At 43.2% G+C, this 22,132-nt stretch overlaps 1 protein-coding gene across 1 annotated transcript in view; it reads right to left on the reverse strand.

Moving 5' to 3' along the window:
* Positions 1-22,132, reverse strand: part of LOC116079799 (coiled-coil domain-containing protein 170-like) — a 49,253-nt gene that overhangs the window by 3,312 nt on the left and 23,809 nt on the right. The window contains exons 5-9 of the mRNA XM_031355846.1: positions 16,470-16,605; positions 13,592-13,897; positions 10,669-10,851; positions 5,244-5,450; positions 2,590-2,808 (exon numbers count right to left, since the gene is read on the reverse strand). Coding sequence (XP_031211706.1) covers positions 2,590-2,808; positions 5,244-5,450; positions 10,669-10,851; positions 13,592-13,897; positions 16,470-16,605 — 1,051 coding nt within the window. The remainder of the gene's footprint in view (positions 1-2,589; positions 2,809-5,243; positions 5,451-10,668; positions 10,852-13,591; positions 13,898-16,469; positions 16,606-22,132) is intronic.

Consider the following 22,132-nt stretch of genomic DNA (forward strand, 5'->3'; position numbering starts at 1 on the left):
AAAAAAAAAAAAAAAAAAAAAAAAAAGGAATGTACAAACAGGCCCCTTGCTTCCACCAATGCAGAGGTTAAGAATCTCATCAAATAGGATCTGAGACCAAAAGCAGTGATTTCACTGTACAACACACCTACTTGACATACATACCTGTTGTAGAACCATTTTACAAATAAATGAGACTTGGACTATGGTTATTTTATTTGGCTTTGACAATTATTGAGGGGTCACCCCTAATCTACTTTTCTAACTGCTGACCTGGTTATCTCCCCAGTAGTGTACCCCAGATGGTTGCTGTTTCTCCTGGCCATGAGCTCATGGTCCATCTCCCTTCATGGCAGCTTCCTCTCTCCTCCTCTCGTTCTACCTCCTTCCCCTCTCTGGTCTCCTAACTACTCTGCTTCTTCACCCCCAACCAGTTAACTCAAAACCCATCTACCTCTAATCCCTCCAGTAATTGGCTATATCCAATTTTACTTAGCCAATACTTTTAAATCAAGAAACAAGGTTTACACAGCAAAAGCTTGTAAAAGTGAGAAGTCACTCAAGTGACTAGACTACGGTTATCTAGACCTTTGGGTATAGAATTTAGCATTACAATACACAGCAACAGAACAAACCTCAACACGTACCAAAGTATTTTAACAGTGGGGGCTGGAGAGATAGCTCAGTGTTCAGAGTTCTGGCTGCTCTTGATTGCAAGCACCCACATGACAATTCACGACAACCTGTGACTCCAGTTCCAGGGGATCTGACTCCTTCTTCTGGCCTCCTCAGGCATCAGACACACATGTGGTATGCAGACATATATGCATGAAAAACACTCATTAGATAGATAGATAGATAGATAGATAGATAGATAGATAGATAGATAGATAGATAGATAGATAGATAGAATGATAGACTACAAGGATGAATCAGTGGTTAAGAGCCCTATTTGTCCTCCTCTTCCAGAGGACCCAGGTTCAATTCCCAACATCCACAACTATCTGTAGCTCTACTTGCAGAGGATCTAATACCCACTTCTGGCCTCCAAAGGCAACAGGTACGTACACACATGGTGTATATGTATAAATGCAGGCAACACACACACACATATAAAAATAAATAAAATATAATTTTTTTGTTTTGGTTTTTTGATACAGGGTTTCTCTGTGTAGCCCTGGCTGTCCTGGAACTGACTCTGTAGACCAAGCTGGCCTCAAACTCAGAAATCCACCCACCTCTGCCTCCCAAGTGCTGGGACCAAAGGTGTGCACCACTGTGCGGCATATATATATATATATATATATATATATATATATATATATAATGTAATTTTTAAAAAGGTCTTGCCAGGCAAGTGGTATACACCTTTTGTTGGCATTTTGTCTAGGCTCCGCCCCACAGTTACCTGGCAACAGCCAGGTGTGCCTGGCTGACTATAAAAGGGTCTGCTTGCCCCCTCCTCTCTCCTTTGCTCTCCTGCTCCTTACCCCCTCTCTTCCCACTCCCCTGCTCCCTCTTTCCCCATTCCCCTCTCTTCTCTCGCCACATACTCATGGCTAGCATCTACTCCTCTCCTATCTCTCTGCCTTACTCTGTCTCTACTACCCTCTCAACTCTCCTCCCTGTGCCCTGAATAAACTCTATTCTATACTATACTGTCATGTGTCTGGTCCCTCAGGGGGAAGGGATGCCTCAGCATGGGCCCACAGAGGCACCCCCTTTCCCACACTTGACTTGGGAGGCAGAGGCAGGAAGATCTCTGCGTGGTCAGGGATAGCCTTTTCTACATAGAGAGCTGAGGCCAACTAAGGTTATATAGTGAGACACTGTCTCAAAACAAACCGTAATTTAATAAATAATAATAATAATAATAATAAATGTGTCTTTGATTTATAATGTCCTTTGTTGTTGTTACTATAAAAACTTTATGAAATTGCTAGCACATTGGAACATGGTATTTGGGGTAGACTAAATCATGGCTAAGCCATGGTCACTTGTGTTTGCCTTCAGAATATGTTGTGTCTCTTATCCCCTTTGAGGTGACAGCCATGGGTTTTATCTCAAAACAGGAAATCTAAGCACGTTTGGGTGTGCTAGCCCGAGGACTGCAATATAGAACGTAAAACACAGTTTCCTATCTTACACATTTCTACCATCCTAGTCAGAGGTTGTGTACACAAACCTAAGCTAAAATAAGCATATATCCCAGTTCTAGCCATATTGGATTCACATGGATATGCACTTGATCCAATCCAGACCCAGAACAACTTCTCTTGGGGTTATGGCTCCTTGTCACAGAACCGAAACATGAAACTACATGCTTCTCAGTGGCCATGCTTCCTGTCACATGGGGAAAACAGCTGCTATTGGAACAGACAAGTTGTCTCGCGGACACCAAGAAGAGAAGGAAAAAGGCCTTGTCAGGTGTTAGGTACTGATGCTGGTGTCCAGGGACACATCTACCCTTCTGAGAGGCTCAGAGTTCAAACTGTCTATAATGCCATTAGCTAATAAATCCTTTATTGTTAAAGTTAGGCAAAGTCTCAAGTTGAGGTGAGTGTTGATCACACCAATGAAATTAGGTTTTAGCAGTCATAAGACAGAGACCTCTTGCTCTCGTCCTGTGGCCCCTTTGGGCACACCCCTGACTGTGGAAGGCTCTGGAAGGCTCTGGGCTGGTGTCCGGTGGGCCCTCTCCTTCTCTGGTCTTGCTCCCTGCTCCGCAGGACCTGATGGGGTTTTCAGGTTGTCTCTTTTGGCTGCTGTCTTCTCTTTCATGGTTTCAACTTTTGTTACAGATTGCCTGAGCCTCTCAATTGTTTTGTCCTGTGTAAGGATAAAAGATAAGGAAAAAGAAGGAGAAAAATGTGCTTAGAATTTCTGGAAATAACAGACAAGACAACTCATCTTTCTTTGTTTTGAGGCAGGGTCTCACTGGATAGCCCTGACTGATCTGGAACTTGGTATGTAGACCAGGATGCCCTTGAATTTATAGAGATCCTCATCCCTCTACCTTCTAGAGCTGGGATTAAATACTTGTGATATAACTCCTGGCTCACATGACTTAAACACAAAACAAAACATGGGAACGGGGAGGTGGTGCCTTTAATCCCAGGACTCAGGAAGCACAGGCAGGCAGATCTCTGTGAGTTTGAGGCCAGCCTAGTCTACAGAACAAGTTCCAGGACAGCCAGCTCTACTAGAGAAACCTTGTCTTGAATACAAACAAACGAAAGCAAGACACCCCTGCCCACCTCCCAAACCCCCCAAAAAACAACCAAACAAACAGTAAAAAAGAATCAATCTAGGGCCGGAGAGATGGCCCAGCAGTTAAAAGCACTTTCTGCTCTTCTAGAAGACCAGGCTTCAATTCCCAGCAACCACATGGTAATTCACAACTGTCCATAATTTCAAGATCAGATGCCCTCACACAGGTATACAGCCAGGCAAAACACTAATGTACATGGAATAAAAATAAATTATTTTTTAAAAATACATAGGAAAAAAAACCTCATCAGTTTCTAAATTGAACAAAAAATTCTTCACTATAGTATTGACTAATAACCTATCTTATCCTAGCAATTTTATATTCTAGACATATAGAATTTAAAGAGGCTTCATACGTTTTCTATGTTCTCATTGATATTATACTCTATATTAAATATCTAAACAAAATAACTGATTTTGCAGCAGAGAAATATTGATAAACTGCATACTAGATGGTCAATTATTTAGAGCATATTTGACTTTAGATGTAACTAACTCTAAAATAGTATGTAGCTCAAGAGCCTAGAAGGCTGAGAACAGAAACTATAATAAAAGCCAAGTATGCATACTTGGGGCCTTAGCAATTTATAGGCTGAGGCAGGAAGATCAGGAGCTCCAGGCCAGCATGAGCTACTGGGTGAGCTCCTTTCTCAAACACTTCATTAAAACCAAAAAGAAGGGGCTGGAGAGATGACGCAGCCCTTGGGAGTGCTTACTCCTCTTGCAGAGGACCTGGGTTTGGTTCCTATCACCACATTAGGGAGCTTGCAACCTCCTCTAACTCTGGTTCCAAGGGATCTTGGAATGCCCTCTTCTGGCCTCTGTGGGCATTTGGGTACATGTGGTACCCATAGAGTCATGTAGGTGAATGCACATAAAATTAAAATACATATAAATAAATCCTTAAAACCTAAAACAAAAAGCAAATGGTTTAGAGCCCTGACAGTTTGAATGTTAGTTACTTTTGAGAAGTAGTGAGCTATGCTTGGGCTTCAATAGGAGAAAAAAACATTTTATCTGGTAGCTTCACAAATGCCCAATTTATGATCACTTAGCAACAGTTCTCAACCTGTGGGTCATGACCCCCTTGGGGGATCAAATGACACTTTCTCAGCTTATGTTATTACAGTTATGAAGTAGCAATGAAAATAATTTTATGGTTGGGGTCACCACAACATGAAGAACTGTATTAGGAAGAATGAGTACCACTGTCTTATAGGCTTTAATATTATTTTACATGTATACAAAATCATTTTAAGATTACAGATTTTAGACATTTCTAGTGTGGATCTGGACGTGTGTGTATGTGTATATTCATGTGTGTACATGCATGTGTGCATTCATGTGTCTGTGTGTGTGTACCACAGTAAATTACCCAGAAGAATTGAAGGTGTTCTAAGGAGACACTGAGTCTCTCAATCTATCCCAACAATGATTCCAAAGAAATGGGAATTTCCACAGAATTCTCATGCTGGGAGAAGGAAAAGTCACCCGCCAGAGGGGAAACCTGTCTCCTAGGAGGAAAGTTCATAGAATTCTAACTACTAGTCAGACCAATGAGTCAAAGACCCAGACAATGATGGGTCCAAGTGGGGAGGACCACACCTTGACCAGGAATGCGCTCACTAAATATGCATATTTAAACTCTATTTAAACTGTAATCTCACTTCAAGACCCCAAAGATGGACTTGGGGTGAAGGCGGTCACTAGATCTCTTTGTCCTTCTTCACGATGTGGCCAAACTGAATAAACCTTTTAGCTTTCCACTCTTAGTTTGCCTCTTTTACTCAACACTACAAACCTGGCTCTTTTCCACCACAGTAGTCCCTTTGACCTACCCTGGTCCCTCAAGAGTACCCCCACTTTATTCTGCAAACCACACTTTATAATGAATTAACCAAATAAGAAGTATAAAAGCTCATGGGGAGACATGCACGAAACAGGAGGACCCCAAAGCATGGGCGAGCATTTGAAAACCCAGCCCCTGCACTTACTTTAAGGACACTTATTCTTGTCAGTTGAGTCTTCATGTTTTTATTTGACAATTTCAAATCACTAAGATGCTTCTGAAGTCTCTGAATTTTCTCCTCCATTCTTGGGGCTGCAGCCATCTTGGAATTATGCTCAATATCCAATAGCATCTCTAACTTTTTGAACTTGCTGTGTTTATCTATGTGGGCAGTCCGGGTCCTGGAGTTTTCCTTTGTAGAAATTAACAGTATTGAAATTGAAAACTTTACTTTAAGAAGTTGTTCTGGGTGAGGTTTAATGATAATTGCATAAGTAAAGTATCTGCCAGAATAAATATAAACTAATAAAATAATCAGAAAAATCAAATATGTGTTAGCATAGATGTGTCCACCTTTTCTGGGAATATGTGTTAAGGATTTGGATAAACATTCACATGCAGCTTGATACTCAGCATAATTTATAATAGAAAAAAATAGGAATTGTGCAAATGTCATATGAGAATATTTAAAATATGCATGATAAAATATATATTCCCTACAAGTTATTTCTAAAATATCTATTAAACAAATTAATAGAGATATGACTAAATAAAAAATATATAAAAGACACTGTACTTATTTTAATTATGTTAAGATATTCATAGAATACCAGGTTATAGTGGCACATGCCTTTAATCCCAGCACTCTGGAAGCAGAGGCAGGCGGATCTCTCTGAATTTGAGGCCAGCCTGGTCTACATAGTAAGTTCCAGGACAGCCAGGGCTACATAGAAAAAAACATAGCTACATATAGAAACTCTGTCTCAAAAACATATATGTGTGTGTGATATATACAAATGTATACATAGAAGACAGTCAAAAGAAACTATGTTTTGGATGTAAGTTTTTTGACAGGGGCTCATATATTCCTGACTGACCTGGAACACCAGCAGGATAGCCTGAACTTCCGAGCCTCCAGCCTCTGCCATGTTGGAATTGCAGGCATGTGCTGCCATGTCTGGTCTATGTGTTGCTGGAGATGGAGCCCAGGGCTTCCAGTATGCTAAGCAAGCACATTACCACCTGAGCCCATGTGTTTACATTTTTTAAAAAGATTTATTTATTTATTATATGTAAGTACATTTTAGCTGTCTCCAGACACTCCAGAAGAAGGTGTCAGATCTTATTACAGATGGTTGTGAACTACCATGTGGTTGCTGGGATTTGAACTCAGGACCTTCAGAAGAGTAGTCGGTGCTCTTAATCGCTGAGCCATCTCTCCAGCCCCATGTGTTTACATTTTTATTAATTATCTACCATCTTTCTGGAGTTTCTCATCGAGACCAATAGTTTTCTTTCTCAGTATTCTGAGAATGTTGGCTATTTTAGATGTAACTTTGTCTCATTATATTGTTTATAATAATGTATTTCTTTTAAATGCTCTCTTCTCCCTCCTCTTTTTTCCCCCTTCTCCTTCTCTCCCCTTCCCTTTCCTTTTCACTCCTCTCTGCCCTCTCCCCATCCCCACTCTGGTAGAAATCAAACCAAGGTTTTTTGTTTGTTTGTTTTTGTTTTTGTTTTTTGTTTTTGTTTTTGTTTTGAGACAGTGTTTCTCTGTGTAGCCCTGGCTGTCCTGGAACTCACTCTGTAGACCAGGCTGGCCTCGAGCTCAGAAATCCACCTGCCTCTGCCTCCCAAGTGCTGGGACTAAAGGCATACGCCACCACACCCGGTGAAACGAAGGTTTTTAAGCATGCAATACACATGTTCTACTGCTGAGATCCACCAAGAGTCCCTAGATTTGTGATTTATTGCCTCTATATGACAAAATATCCTTTTATATTTTTCTTCTCTATTTATACAAATGGTATTAGTTACTGTTCTATTGTTGTAATGAGACTTTATGATCAAGGCAATTTATAAAAGAAAGCATCTAGTTGGGGGCTTGCTGACAGTTTCAGAGGGTCAGTTATGTCCATCATGGTGGGGAGCATGGCAGCAGGCAGGTGCTTCATCAGAATAATAGCTGAGAGCTTCTATCTTATTCACAAGGTGGAGGCAGAGAAAGGCAGGGCCTAGACCCAGTGACACACCCTCTAATCCTTTCCAAAACAGTTCTACCCAACTAGGAAATAAGCATTCAAATATGTGCACCCACGGGGGCCATTCTCATTCAACCACTACACAAATATTGCATATTTTCACCTTCCTTAAATGAGCTCGCCTCACTATCTATTTTATCTTCCTAAAGAACATTTTACTAGTTTATTTTGACATATATTACAGATAATAAAAACATAATAGACTACAATATAATGTCATTACAATTTTTGTATGCGCTGAGAAACAAAAACTGCCACTAGACTCAGTTGGTTGTGATGTTCACTTACTGCGGTGGTAAGGCACCACAACATCACCTCTGAAAAATGCATGCCTAAATAATTGGTTCCTGGGAGGACAGAGGGGTGGCAGAAAGAGGGATGGAATGATTGTTACTATTTTCCTGAGACTTTTGTTTTGTTTTGTTTTGTTTGTTTGTTTGTTTGTTTGTTTGTTTTTCGAGACAGGGTTTCTTTGTGTAGCTCTGGCTGTCCTGGAACTCACTCTGTAGACCAGGCTGGCCTCGAACTCAGAAATCCTCCTGCCTCTGCCGCCCAAGTGCTAGGATTAAAGGCGTGTGCCACCACCACCTGGCTTTCCTGAGATCTTTTAAAGGAATGGAGAAAAGGATTGCTATTTGTGTTTTCTTAAGATTTAACAAATGGTTTAAATGTCTTGCATAGACATGAACCATTACTGTTCGAGAGCAGATGGAGAAGGTGTGCTCTGAGAAGGCCAGGCTGACTCCATGACAGGCTTCAAGTTGGCAGTTCAGGAGACAAGGCCTAAATCTCTGTTTCCAAGAACTGGGAAAGTCCAGGCTTCAGAAAGTGCCCCACCACCTGGCCTGAGGCAGGTCGGCAGCAGTTTCCAGACCTCCTCAGCTACTTCCTCAGGGAGAGTTTCCAGACCTCCCCAGCAAGTATCCAGTCCCCACGCCCCAGTAATGGTTCTGGAGTGATCCTAGAGATGGAGCAAGCTAAGGATCACCTACCCTAGAATTCCCCTAATGTGTTTTAAATCAGGCCTGGGAGCTCACTTTGTTGATTCTCTATCTTGGTAATGAGAGACCCCATCATGCTGGACTTCTACAGAATAAAACACTCTTCGCGTTTATATACTCTTTGAGTCTGGGGTATCATTCTTCCTCAAGCTTAAATAGTATGAGGCACATTTTTTTTTCAGAGCGAAGCTTGGCATGGTGGCACATGCCTCTGATGGTTACAGAGGCAGGCAGATGTCTGAGTAAGAGACCAGCTTGGTCTATGTATCAAATTTCAGGGCTATATAGTGAGGCCCTGTCTCAAAAACAAAAACAAAGGTCATTTCATAATATGGAGGGTTTTGTTTTGTTAGATTTATTTAATCTTCTATGTATGAGTACTTTGCATGTATTCATGTATGTGCCTGGTACCTGAAGAGGCCAGAATAGGGCACTGGATCCCCTAAAATTGTTGTTCCAGATAGTTATGAGCCATGATATGGGTTCTAGGAATCAAATCAAGCCATAATACGGGATCTAGGGGTCTTCTGTAAGAGCAACAGTGCTCTAAACTGTTGAGCCATCTCTCCAGACCCAGTGAAGGAGAGTTTTGTTTGTTTGATTTGGTTTTTAAAAAATAATTCAAACAAACAAACAAACAAAAACAACCAAACAAGCATGAATCTGAATGGTTCCAGCTCTTGGGAGGCAGAAGTGGGTGAATCTCTATGAGTCTAAGACCAACTTGGTCTCCATAGCAAGTTCTAGATCAGCCAAGACCACATGATAAGATTCTGATTCCTGGCATGCCGAGGGAAAACAGTAAAACACTCAGACAGACAGGCTGAGACCAGCTTAGTGAACGAGTGAGATTGTGCTCTGAGCCATTATCACTCTAGAACTGTGTGGGCATAGGTTAGGACATGGCACATAACTCAATGAAAAATGTTGCTCTCCCTTCCTTCCTTCTCTCTTTTCTCCCTCTCTATGCATATGCTTTCTCTCGTTCCCTTCCCTCTCCACCTGTCTCTCCCCCCATAGGGACATCCTTACCCCTGGTTCCTTAGGACCAGTGAACTCTCCCACGGAAGAGCAGTTTCCCAATACACCTGCATGTGTATATACGCACTCTAATCTGCTGTGAATTGGCTCATTTCACCAGTGTAGAAATAACTTTTTTAAAATGTAAAAATAATAATAATAATAAAACAAAAACAAAAAACAAAACCCAGAAATTCCTGGAAATAAACTGTAGCCATTCCCATTCTTTCTGTTTGCTTCTTCTCTCACAGATACATGGAAGCAGGGAGCAGAGGTCAGTAGCTTCCACAGGAAAGATTGAGGAATATCTTCAGATACCCATCCAGTCTATCTGCCTCAATACCTGGAGTTCCACCACTAGGGGGCCATTCCTTTGAGTGCCTTTCCTGATCATCCTTATTTAAAAGTGAATTAAGGGTGTATTAGCCAGGGGAATTGAGTTAGACTACGAAGACAGAGGCAGAAGGACTATAAATATAACATCATCCTAGGCTAACTTGAGAGTTACAGTCCACCTTGGTTATATTGTTAAACACCTGTCCAAAAACTAACCAAAAAAAACTATTAAAAAGTAAGATTCATATTAACAAGTGCCAGCCAGGCGGTGGTGGCTCATGCCTTTAATCCCAGCACTTGGGAGGCAGAGGCAGGCAGATTTCTGAGTTCGAGGCCAGTCTGGTCTACAGAGTGAGTTCCAGGACAGCCAGGGCTACACAGAGAAACCCTGTCTCGAAAAACAAAACAACAACAAAAAAACAAAACAAAAAACCAAGTGCCATCAGAAAGCTTATCAACTATATGCACAATAGAAAAAGAGAGAGGGAAAGAAGAGAGGATTTTTAAAGAAAATAATAAGCAATAAGGATTTGAAGCCTCTTCCCCTTTGGCTATTCTCAAAAACCTGTGTAAGTCAGATGTGGTGCACACTTGGGAGGGTAAGGTAGAGAGGCTGAGAGTTTGAGTACATCCAGGGCTACACAGTAAAAGATGCTAACACACAGGACTGGAGAGATGGCTCAGCGGTTAAAAGCACTGACTGCTCTTCCAGAGGTCTTGAGTTCAATTCCTAGCAACCACATGGTGGCTCACACCCATCTGTCATGGGATCTGATGCCCTCTTCTGGTGTATCTGAAGACAGTGACAGTATACCCATATACATGAAATAAATAAATCTTTAAAAAAAATGCTAATACACACACACTATATATATATGTATATATAAATATACATATAAATAAATATATATATAACTAGTATAAGCAGCTTTAGTAGTGTTGAAGCTATTGAGAAAACAACCCAAAATGTGATCATTCTCAGAGAAACGCATGGCCTCTGGGAAGCTCTTACTTTCTTCCTGCCCACATCTAAGTTCCTCAGAGAGCAGTTGACAGCAGCCTTTCCTTCCAGGTGTCCCCAGGGTCTTTTTTCTTCTGTCTGGGATGACCCTTTGGCAGCCTCTTCATAAAGGTGGTACAGCTGTTCAAGCCTCTTGGTAAGCATCTGCATTTCCTGCTGCAGGGCTTCAGTTTTCTGCAACACAGGACATTAAGTAAACACTTCCCAATGCTCCATGCTTCCCTCACCACCATTAGATAGAGTTGATATGTACTTTTTTTTCTATTGTGTGTATGGGTGCTTGTCTACATGTATGTCTGTGTACCACCATCATAAGGAGACCAGAAGAGGCATCAGATCCCTTGGAATTGAAGTTACAGATAGTTGTAAGCTACCACACGGGTGCCAGAAATTGAAACTGCGTCCTCGGCAAGAGCAGAAAGTGCTCTTAATCACTGAGCCGTCTCTATAGCATTGGCTGTTTAGATTTTGGAGACAGTAGCTTGTTCTGTTAGCTAGGATAATCCTTGAACTGACAGCATTTCTCCTGCCTCAGCTTCCCAAATACTAGTTAAGGATCATACATTGGGATATATTTGTCATTTTAAGAAATAAGTAGAGGGCTGGAGAGATGGCTCAGTGGTTAAGAGCACTGACTGCTCTTCCAGAGGTCCTGAATTCAATTCCCAGAGACCACATGGTGGCTCACAACCATCTGTCATGGGATCTAATGCCCTGTTCTGGTGTGCCTGAAGACACCTACAGTATACTTACATATATAAAATAAATAAATCTTTTAAAAAAAAAGAAAAGAAATAAGTAGAAAAATCTTAATACACAAGGATAAGATATTCATAGTGTGAACTAAGGTTGTATAACTATTTTGTTGTTATTTCTTGTGACAGGGTCTTCATATGTAGCCCAGGCTGCCCTATAACTCATAATCTTATTCTCGCCTTGGATTATAGGCATGTTCTATCATCCTAGCTAATATGGTGTCAATTAGGTTAAAATTTATTGAATTTATACTAAACTATACTAACCATTTATCATGTGTTAACCCGTTTAAGCTTGAAAAACCATGCTAAAAAGTAGGAATGACATCTCTTAACTCCAATTTACAATGGAACTAACACACAGTGGACATAAATAACCTGCCCAAGAACACACAGCTTGTAGATTGTGGAGCTCAGGGGTCAAAGCAGAGCTCTGTGCTCTGACCAAGCAATAGTGTCTCCAGTATAGTTAAGGACAACTTGTTTGTTCTCTTCTTCCACTTAGTAATAAAAAGGCAATCAATCAAAATTACAGTGAAGAGCTGGAGAGATGGATCGGCAGTGTAAAGTACTCACTGACCATCCAGGCTCAGTTCCCAACACCCAGGTCAGATGTGGGAGGCACAGAGAGAGGTTCCTGTGCTCACAAGCCAAGCGGTAGGCGAACCAGGAATGTTAAGCACACTGGGTTGTCTCTTCAAAGAGAGAGATATAACCTACTTTCTAACCAGAAGGCTGAGAATGAATGTGAATAATAGCCTGGTGACCTTTGCACTATCTGTGTGGCCAACACCTTCCCCTAGACTGTTATCGTGAGCTTGTCAGCCTATAGAAACCACCATCTTTATGGAAGATGCCACATGTACTTTACAAAGAGTTTTGATGTAGCCACATCTTAAGCTTTATTGTGCACACGGGACTGAGTTAATAATCACCAGAAAAGTACTCACTAACTTGTGCTGTGCTTAAATCTGCCTAAAATAAGCCAATCAGGATCAGACTCTTACAGTTTGAACCAACACCGGCTACTGAATTGTGCTGGACTGAACTACCTTCCTGCCTCCCTTGGATCATCACTCAGCCGGCTGTGGTGGTCAGAGGGAGGCTCACATCACACGGCTTTTGTAACGCTGTCTCTAGGGGATCTGTGGCCATTCTTCTGGCCTCTGTAGGCATGCACACAAGTAGCATATATTTACATAGACACATGCACATAAATATAAATAAAAATAATAAAAACAAATCTTTAAAAATTACAAAGGAGACAGGCAGTGGCGCTACATGCCTTTAATCCCAGCACTCAGGTGGCAGAGGCAGACAGATCTCTAAGTTCAAGGCCAGCCTGGTCTACAGACTGAGTTTCAGGACAGCTGGGGCTCCAAATAGAAACCTTGTCTTGGAAAAATTACAAATGAAGCCAAAGAGCTTACTAATTGGTTAGTATCAAAATCTACATATTAAACTAATAAAATTGGGGCACTGGGGAGAGGATTCAGATGGTAAGATATTTGTTGTGTAAGCGTAAGGATCCAAGTTGGAATACTCATCACTCTAAGTGCACATCTGTAAGTCAAGTGCTAGAGGCAGGCAGATCCCTAGACCCCACTGGTGAGTGAACATACCCCAGGGTCAGCCTCTGGCTCCCACACTCACTGGCACACAGATATATGCATATTAGGGGGCACTCCCACAAACAGATACATAAAAAAAAAATTCAGCCAGACAATAGTAGTGCATGCTCTTAATACCAGCAGGGGTAACTCTGTGAGTTTGAGACCAGCCTGGTCTACAGAGCAAGTTCCAGGATAGCCAAGGCTACCCAGAGAAACCCTGTCTTTGAAAAAAACTAAAAGGCCGGGTGGTGGTGGCACATGCCTTTGATCCCAGCACTTGGGAGGCAGAGGTAGGCGGATTTCTGAGTTCGAGGCCAGCCTCACTCTTATCTACAGAGTGAGTTCCAGGACTGCCAGGGCTACACAGAGAAACCCTGTCTCGAAAAACTAAAAAAAAACAAAAACAAAAACAAACAAACAAAAACCTAAAAAAGAGACAGGGACAGAGACAGAGAGAAAGAGAAAGACGGAGAGAGGAAAAAGGAAAGAAACAAAGAAAGAAAAAGAGAATTAAATTGGAAAGAATCATTTTTCTAGTACACTCACGCATTTCCACGACTGTTCATTTGCGCCCATTTCCTGGATCCTCTCTTTCACTGCTTCTTCTGTGGCTAGTATGGGACCAATGCTGTCACTCAGAAGAGTAGCCAGCTGACCAAGGAAGTCCTGGTGGTGGGATCGCTCAGGTGTGGTTTCCCAGCTGCAGGAATATGGAGCTCCGTCCAGCTCAGATGGTAGTTTTTCTTTGTAGAACAAATCTTGTTGACATTTATCGATAGTGGATTGCCCATCAATTGGTCCCTCAGAGTAAACAACATTGTCTCGCTCAAAGTTGCAGACTTCACCATTGTCCTAAATGTACCAACACAAGGGTCTAAACTTCCCACTGGAAACTCAGTATGGAAATGTCTATGTCACTTCTTATGAAGTGGGTGAGTTCAGTATTAACACACCACCTCAGGAGAAAGACTCTTAATTTGAAACACTAGAGTCACATAAGAAACGAGGGCCCTGACTTAAAATGGCGAGGAGGAGGAACTGAAACGGCCTTGTGAAGGCAAACTATACAGAGCACTCAGGCTCACCACGTACGGGGGACTTGAAAAGTTACCATTGTATTTTATTATGTTTAATTATCTTATTTATTGTCACGAGGGAGGTGGCATGTGCCACTGTATACATATGGAAGTCAGAGGACAGCCTGCAGGAATCCCTTCTTTCCTTTTATCAATCAGACTGTCACAAAATGTGCCTTTAGCTCCTGAGTCTGTACACTGGCTCTTTTTGGTTTTGGGGTGGTTTTTTTTGGTGTTTTTTGTTTTGTTTTGTTTTGGGGAGGGGGTTGGAGGGGAGGGGGTTGAGAGAGGTGTTTGGTTTAGGGTCAGGGGACTGAGGTGCATATTTTACATATCAAAGCAGACCTGGACTCCAGGTTCTCCCAGCATCCCTCAGTCCCTACCTGCCATACCATGTCCTCAACCTTTAACTTTCCGGTCCAGGGGCTGGGCTACCCTTCCCCTAGAGGTCCTTCCTTTTCTCTCTCTGCCTGCATCCCCTTTTTCTGTTTCTCTCTCCCTCCCTACCCCTTTCCCATGGTGTCTTCCCTGGCCTCAGTACTTGGGGTCAGAGAACTCTCCTGCCTGAGAGCGGCTTCCCAATACACCTGCCTTTAATAGACTCTAATTGGGTTTGAATTGGCTCATTTCACTGGTGGTGGGGAAATGAACTCTCAAGAAGGCCTTGCTATTCAGTCCAAGCTAGAGATCCTTTCCTAGTACTGGGATTACAGCTGTATGCCACCATGCCCAACTGAAAACGATCATTTTGCAGTTCCTAATGAAATAACTGATTTGAGCAAGGGTCACCAGTGAATATTGAAAAAGAGCTGTCAAGGAAATGTGTGTTCTCATGAAGAATTGAACTCAGGTAGGGCTGGAAACTGTAGCTCCATGGTAGGGTGAATGCTTACCTAGCATCCTAGAGGAGAGGCCCTAAATTCAATTCCTAATACAAGAAAAAAAGAATCAATGCTTAACAAATGTAACAACCTCGATAATGTAAGCGAAAGAAGTCACATCTCTTCCTCCTGGCCTGTTCTGTTGCAAAGATCACAAGAGTAAAAGAGACCACTGAGCTTTAATGAAAAAATATGTTTTGTCATTGCACACATATGATATATGTGGGTGGGTCACGGTGCGAGGATGGAGGTCAGAGGACAACTTTTGGGAGCTGATCTTCTCCTTCCACCGTTAGATCTGGGGATTGAACAGCAGTGACTAGACTTTCTCAGCAAGACAGACTACAAGCTAAGATGCATTGCTGGTCCCCCTAAGCTCCTCCCTTAGGAGGAGTCCACCTCGCTGAGTGGCAACTGAAGTTGCCCTGTGGGTTTTGTTGCTGTGGTTGTTGCTGGGTGATGCTGAGAGATTAAAAAATATTAAGAAAAAGAGTGGAGGCAATGATGAGTTTATATCACTAAAAACCTAGAGGTGAAAGGAGCAGGGGAGAAAAGCTAGACCTGCTTAGATTCCAGTTCTTGGAGAATTTCTTTTTTTAAGAAGAGGTTCATAACAGAAGTTCAAAAGGGGGAAAGTGTTAAAAATCTTGATATTCAAACAAAAATTGGAATTACACTGAAAGTAGTTGCTGAATGTGTGTGTGTGTGTGTGTGTGTGTGTGTGTGTGTGTGTGTGTGTGCAGATGTGCCTAGGTGTATGTTTGTGTGCCAGAAGGTGACACGTGTGTCCCGCTAACACTCTACTTTATTCCTCTGAGGAAGGGTATATGCTAAGCCTAGCAACCAGAAAACCACAGAGATCATTCATCCAGATCTGGCGTTTTCTGGGCCTGACCATGCCTGTTACATGGATGTTAGGATCCTAACACGGGTTCCCGTGCTCACACAGCAAACATTCTTAACTGCTGGACCATCTCTTCCCCAATGGGATCTCCCATATTAACTGAGTCACACAGGTCCTGGTTTTACATAGTAACTTGTGATGGTCTGAGGAGCTCACAATAAACTTCACAGCTACATCGACAATGGTCTGCCTTCTCCCCTTCTCTTTCCAGTGCACTTCCTTTTGGAATATCCACAGAGCTAGATGTCAATGGCCAAAGCCGATGACCCACCGAGTCTGGTCTACATCCAGGGACAGGAAGCCTGGTGTGTTCAGCAGCTGGAGCCAATCTGGACAAGACTCCGACCTCTCACTTCCTCATCACCCCTCCCCATAGTTGGCTCATGGCCCCATTCCTCCCCTCCAAATCTCTCTGTAAAATCACAGAGGCCTTGCAGTTCTCCTGGGAGTCCCATGGTATCCGGTCCACCATACTTCTTTGGGTCTTCCATTCACAAGAGGACTGGTACCCTACCGAATACTAACCCTTTTCTCCTGGGGAAATAGTCAAAACTGACTCTCACCTTCACTGGGAAGATATCCAAGAAATCTTCTGCTCCTTTCAGATTCATATGGGGAGAGAATCTGCTGGGGCAGGACCGCCTTTTCTCCAGAAGCGTTGCCCTCATCTCCACTGGCTCGCTTCCCACCAGGTGTTCCCTGGGTAGGACAGCAAATGGTCAACAATGCAATGAAACCAACTCAACCAATTCTCAATATGACTAAAATAATTCTTTTTTGAGACGGGGTTTCTCTGTGTAACATCCCTGACTGTTATTGAACTCATTTTGTAGAGTTGGATGGCCACAAACTCAAGATTATCTGCTTGCCTCTGTGTCCTGAGTCCTAGGATCAAAGCCCAACTCTACTTTTTTTTTTAATTTCATATTTAAAATACATTAAATATACAGCTACATCACAGTCAAGCCGCTACCAGTTAAAAACAGCAAGAGGAGAGGCACAAGTTAGCTTCAAAGATCAGGAAGGCAGTTGGCTCGCTTTCCTGCAGAAATAATAAATGTCAGAAGAGAACATCTATCATTTCCCTGCTATTGCATGACAAAGACTACAACCAAGGGCTCACTAGTTAAGAGTACCGACTACTCTTCCAGAGGTCCTGAGTTCAATTCCCAGCAACCCCATGGTGGCTCACAACCATCTGTAATGAGATCTGAAGCTCTCTTCTGGTGTGTCTGAAGACAGCTACAGTGTACTACATACATAAAATAAATACATTAAAAAAAAAAAAAGACTACAACCAAAAGCAAACAGGGAGAAGAGGATTTTTCTGACTTACATTTCCATGTCAGAGGGGTTTCATCAAGGCAAGGCAGGGAGGAATCAAGGCAGGAAACCGGAGGCAGGGCCCAAAACAGAGGGCCGGGAGGAGTGCTGCTTACGGGCTTGCTCTCCATAGCTCGCTCAGTTTGCTTTCTTATATACCGCAAGACTGGTGGCCCAGGGGTGTGGCCCCACCCACAGCGGACTGTTCCCTCCCACATCAATCATCAATGAAGAAAGTGCCCCCACAGGCTTGCCCACAGGCCCATCTGCTGGAGGTATTTTCTCAGTTAAGATCCCCTCTCCCCAGATATATCTAGGCTTATGTCAAGTTGACAAGAAGCAATAAGTTCAATATTTTAAACTTCTGAAAGATGAACTGATGAACCTCTGTGACTTCAAGGCCAGCCTGGTCTACATAGCAACTTCCAAGACTACATAATGAGACCCTATATTAAATGGGGAGAGGACCAGAGAGCTTGAGAGGGAGCTCAATGGCTATATTTAATGCTCTGGCAGAGGACTGGGTCCAGTTCCCAGCACCCACACTGGGTAGCTCACAATCACCTGTAACTCTGGCTCCAGGAGATCTACCTTCCTCATCCTTGTAAGAATATGCGTACACTGTGACCCTAACCTACTGTTGCTTGAAGGTCAAGTGTACAGCAGCCTCTGTTGGAAAGCAACCTGGAAATGCCTTAAAAATAACTTCAAAGGTTGGGCGGTGGTGGTGCACGCCTTTAATCCCAGCACTTGGGAGGTAGAGGCAGGCATATTTCTGAGTTCGAGGCCAGCCTGGTCTACAGAGTGAGTTCCAGGACAGCCTGGGCAATACTGAGAAACCCTGTCTCGAAAAACCAAAAAAACAAAAACAAAAACAAAAAAAAAACCTTCAAAGAAGCTGGATGTGGATACATGTAATCCCAGCATGTGGGAGGCAGGAGAATTACAGTACAAATCCACATTCCAGGAGACTGAGAATTTAAGGCCAACCTGAACTATAATGAGATCCCCATTTCAACACACACAAACAAAGCAAGTAACATCAAAAAATTAAACAGCTAGCTGTACAGTCCAACAATATCTGAGGGGGAGAATTATATAGAAATCTGTACAAGGATGTTTATAGCAGGATAAGTTGTAAAGCAGAAAGACCCCTAGAACTAACCCACATGTCCTTCAATAAATAAATGGCTAAACAGCACGTGGTGCCCAAGATATAGTTTAGTGTGAGAGGAGCTAAGGTACTGATTAATGCTACAATCCAGGAGAACCCTGAGAACCTTGTGGTGTAAGAGTCCAAAAATTGCTGAAGGAAGATCCCCAATTCAGATAATATGGAAAAACAAAGAGCATGTATTCCGCAGAAACAACCAGCGTGCGGGGGTCAACCATTCTCTGAAATGGCAACCCCAGATAAAGGCACGCAGACCTTCTTATAGGGATCCAGGAGAGGGGGTCACAGGTGATCAGTGGTCTACATTCCTATGTCATGAACCTCCAACCATGGGATGAAATAGGGCTAGGCAGAGCAAATGTCCCATTCTGAGATAAGGTATTTCCCCATTTTTGTGGTTATCCCCAGACTGTTCTTTGGGAGAGGGTTTTATGATCTCGTTCTGGATTTTATGTCTGTCCACAGAGCTTATGATCTAGTTTCTGGGACTTATGGTCTCCTCCTGAAGCTGGTACATTACGGCTGCTTTGAAATCAGGCATGGTCCTCAAAATGGAGACAAACGGGTCCTTAAATGGGGACAAATGGGGTTTATATTGTCCTTTCAGTGGTAAGGGAAAGTAAAAGAAATCAAGAGGTCACATGTTTTATGGTTATACTCACACTGAATGTCTAGAATTGGAACATCTATGGAAAGGAGGATCAGTAGTTTCTAGTTGCTGGGGAAGCATGGCTTCCATGGATGTGGACTCTCCATTGGAGGTGATGGAAGTGTTGTAAAACTAGATAGTGCTGATGGTTGGACAACCACTAGCGTGTATATGCTTTAAGGTGGCTAGTATACTACTTAGGAAAAAGTGTGGGTGAGGGGTGTGCACGTACACATGGAGGTCAACCTACAAATAGCATTCTTCAAGAGTCATCTGTCAGAGCTGGAGAGATGGCTCAGTGGTTAAGAGGACTGCCTGCTCTTCCAGAGGTCCTGAGTTCAATTCCCAGCAACTACATGGTGGCTCACAACCATCTGTAATGGGATCCAATGCCCTCTTCTGGTATGTCAGAAGACAGCTATAGTGTACTCATATAAATTTACACATATATATTTATACATATATATATATATAATTACATATAATATATGTAATTACTATATATGAGAGAGAAGGAGAGAAATTGGTTGTTAAAAAAAAAAGAGTCCTCAGTCTCTTTCTGTTGAGACAGGTTCTCTCACTGAGACCCAAGGATCATCAATCAGGTCAGGTTCCAGGGCCAGCCAGCAAGCCCCCCTCGGTAATCAATCTGGCTCAGCATCACTGTGCTAAACACTGACATGCTCACACCACCATACTCAATAGTTTGAGTTGTGCAGGGGCATAAACTCAGGTCCTCAAGCTGCCAAGGCAAACACTTTACCAACAGAGACATCCCCTCATCTCCTGCCCTAGAGTTTGGTTTCTGTTGCTGTGATAAAACCCTGACCAAGGCCTCAGCCTCAGAACTGGCTGGAGTCACGCTACAATGTTGTCTAACTGTCTTTTCTCTTTTTAATCCTCACTCCTCCGCTGTAGAACCTGTTGATCGACAGAGCTGGCTCAGCCAGATGGTGCCTCAACATTGGAGTTCCAGTAAGTGGGGTACAGTGAAGGACACTGCAGGAAGTATACTGGAAGGAAAGTAAAAGAAGATTTGGGCCAACAGTGAATAAACCCCATAAGAATGGGGCAAGGTAAAGTGGTTTTGTGTATATGTTTAGAGTTATACTAAAATCTAGAGAAGTAAAGATAATTCTCATAGATTCTTTTAGTCTTTGGACCCTGACTAGAGATAGTTTACACCCGAGACATGAGAGAATGGGTTTGAGAAAAGCAGTTCTATCATGGATGCTTTGGTGAAAGAGAAGGAAAATGAATGTAAACTGTTTCAGAGCTCTCCTAGGTACAGGAGGAGGTCGGGAGATGTCCTGCCTCCTCTCTGGCTCCTACTGGAGAAATGCTTAGTTCTGGTTCTGGGTCCCTTAGGGAGGACACCTGGGACATCTAGTCCTCTTCCCTCTCTGTCTAATGTCTGCCCTTGGTGCACCAATCTGTCTATGTCTGTCAGTTTATGTCTGTGTTTTTGTTTCGTTGCTTGAATGTTGTTCTGTGTTTCATGTTCAGAAATAAAAATGGTTAGAACTTCATCTGCTAGTCGCTCACCCCTTGATTTAGTTTTAAACTCATTTCAGAAAAATAAAAAGCGGTCTCAATTGGCCTTTGGAGCCCTGCACCTGCAGCCAGGAGTCTAGCACAGCTGGAGAAGCCTTGCCAGGGGCTGATTGTTGGTGCAAGGCACTCTAAGGGGGCTGCCAACTTCTTGGCTTCTATGATAAGGGAGCCAATGGCTGTTTCTCTTACAAACACTTCTGTGACTGTGATAATTGGGTTAGCAGGTGACAAGGTGCTCCTTTCTCGACAAAGTGTGGAGCAGAGACTGAAGGAAAGGCCATCCAGAGACTGCCTCATCTGGGGATCCATTCCATATACACTCACCAAACCCATACGCTATTGTGGATGTTGGGAAGGGCTTGCTGAAGGGGGCCTGATATGGCTGTCTCCTGAGAGGCTCTGCCAGAGCCTGACAAATACAGAGCCAGATCCTCACAGCCAACCATTGAACTGAGTGCGGGGTGGCCAATGGAAGAGTTCGAGAAGGTACTGAAGGATCTGAGGTGGTTTGCAACCCCATGGGGGGAGCAATAGTGTAAACTGGCCAGACTCCCCAGAGCTCCCAGGGACAGGACCACCAACCAAAGAGTATACATGGAGGGACTCATGGATCTGGCCGCATTTGTGGCAGAGGATGGCTTTGTTGGACATCAGTGGGAGGAGCAGCCCTTGGGCCTGAGGGGGTTCCATGCCCCAGGGTAGAGGAATGCCAAGGTGGGAAAATGGGAGTGGGGGGGAGCACCCTCACAGAAGCAGGGGGAGGGGGAATGGGATGGGGGGGATTCCAGAGGGGAGACATGGAAAGGGGAAAACATTTGAAATGTAAATAAAGAAAATATCCGGAGCTCTGACACACCCAGGATTAGAGAGTAGACCTTGGGCACAAGCTCTGCAGCCAGTCCCACAACACCCAGAGGAAGCTCCACGTCCAGGTGCTCTGACACACCCAGGATCAGAGGTAAGCAGGAACCAACATCTGTCCCAACACTGGGAGTAACTGGGACCAGCGGGACCAGGCACACAGGAACTCCACCAGCCCAGTGACTCCAGTTGCTTCCGGTCTGTCTGGGTTAGTATTCTGAGCAGACCTTGGGCACAAGCTCTGCAGCCAGTCCCACAACACACAGAGAAAGCCACACTCCCAGGTGATCTAACAAGCCCAGAATCCCAGAATCCCAGAATCACAGAGACAGCTTGACTCTGAGGAGTTCTGACACAACCAGGATCACAGGAAAGACAGGCTCCAGGACAGGCTCCAGTCAGATTTAGCAAGAGCAGGTAGCACTAGAGTTAACCAGATGGTGAGGGAGTAAGCGTAAGAAAATAAATAACACAAACCAAGATCACTTGCCATCATCAGAACCCAATTCTCCCACCATAGCAAGTCCTGGACACACCATCACACAGGAAAAGCAAGATTCAGATCTAAAATCACTTATCAGGATGATTATACAGGAACTTAAGAAAGACATAAATGGCACCCTCAAAGAAATACAGGAGAACACAGGTAAAGAGCTAGAAGCTCT

Source organism: Mastomys coucha, unplaced genomic scaffold (genome assembly GCF_008632895.1).
Source record: "Mastomys coucha isolate ucsf_1 unplaced genomic scaffold, UCSF_Mcou_1 pScaffold6, whole genome shotgun sequence".
Taxonomy (NCBI): domain Eukaryota; kingdom Metazoa; phylum Chordata; class Mammalia; order Rodentia; family Muridae; genus Mastomys; species Mastomys coucha.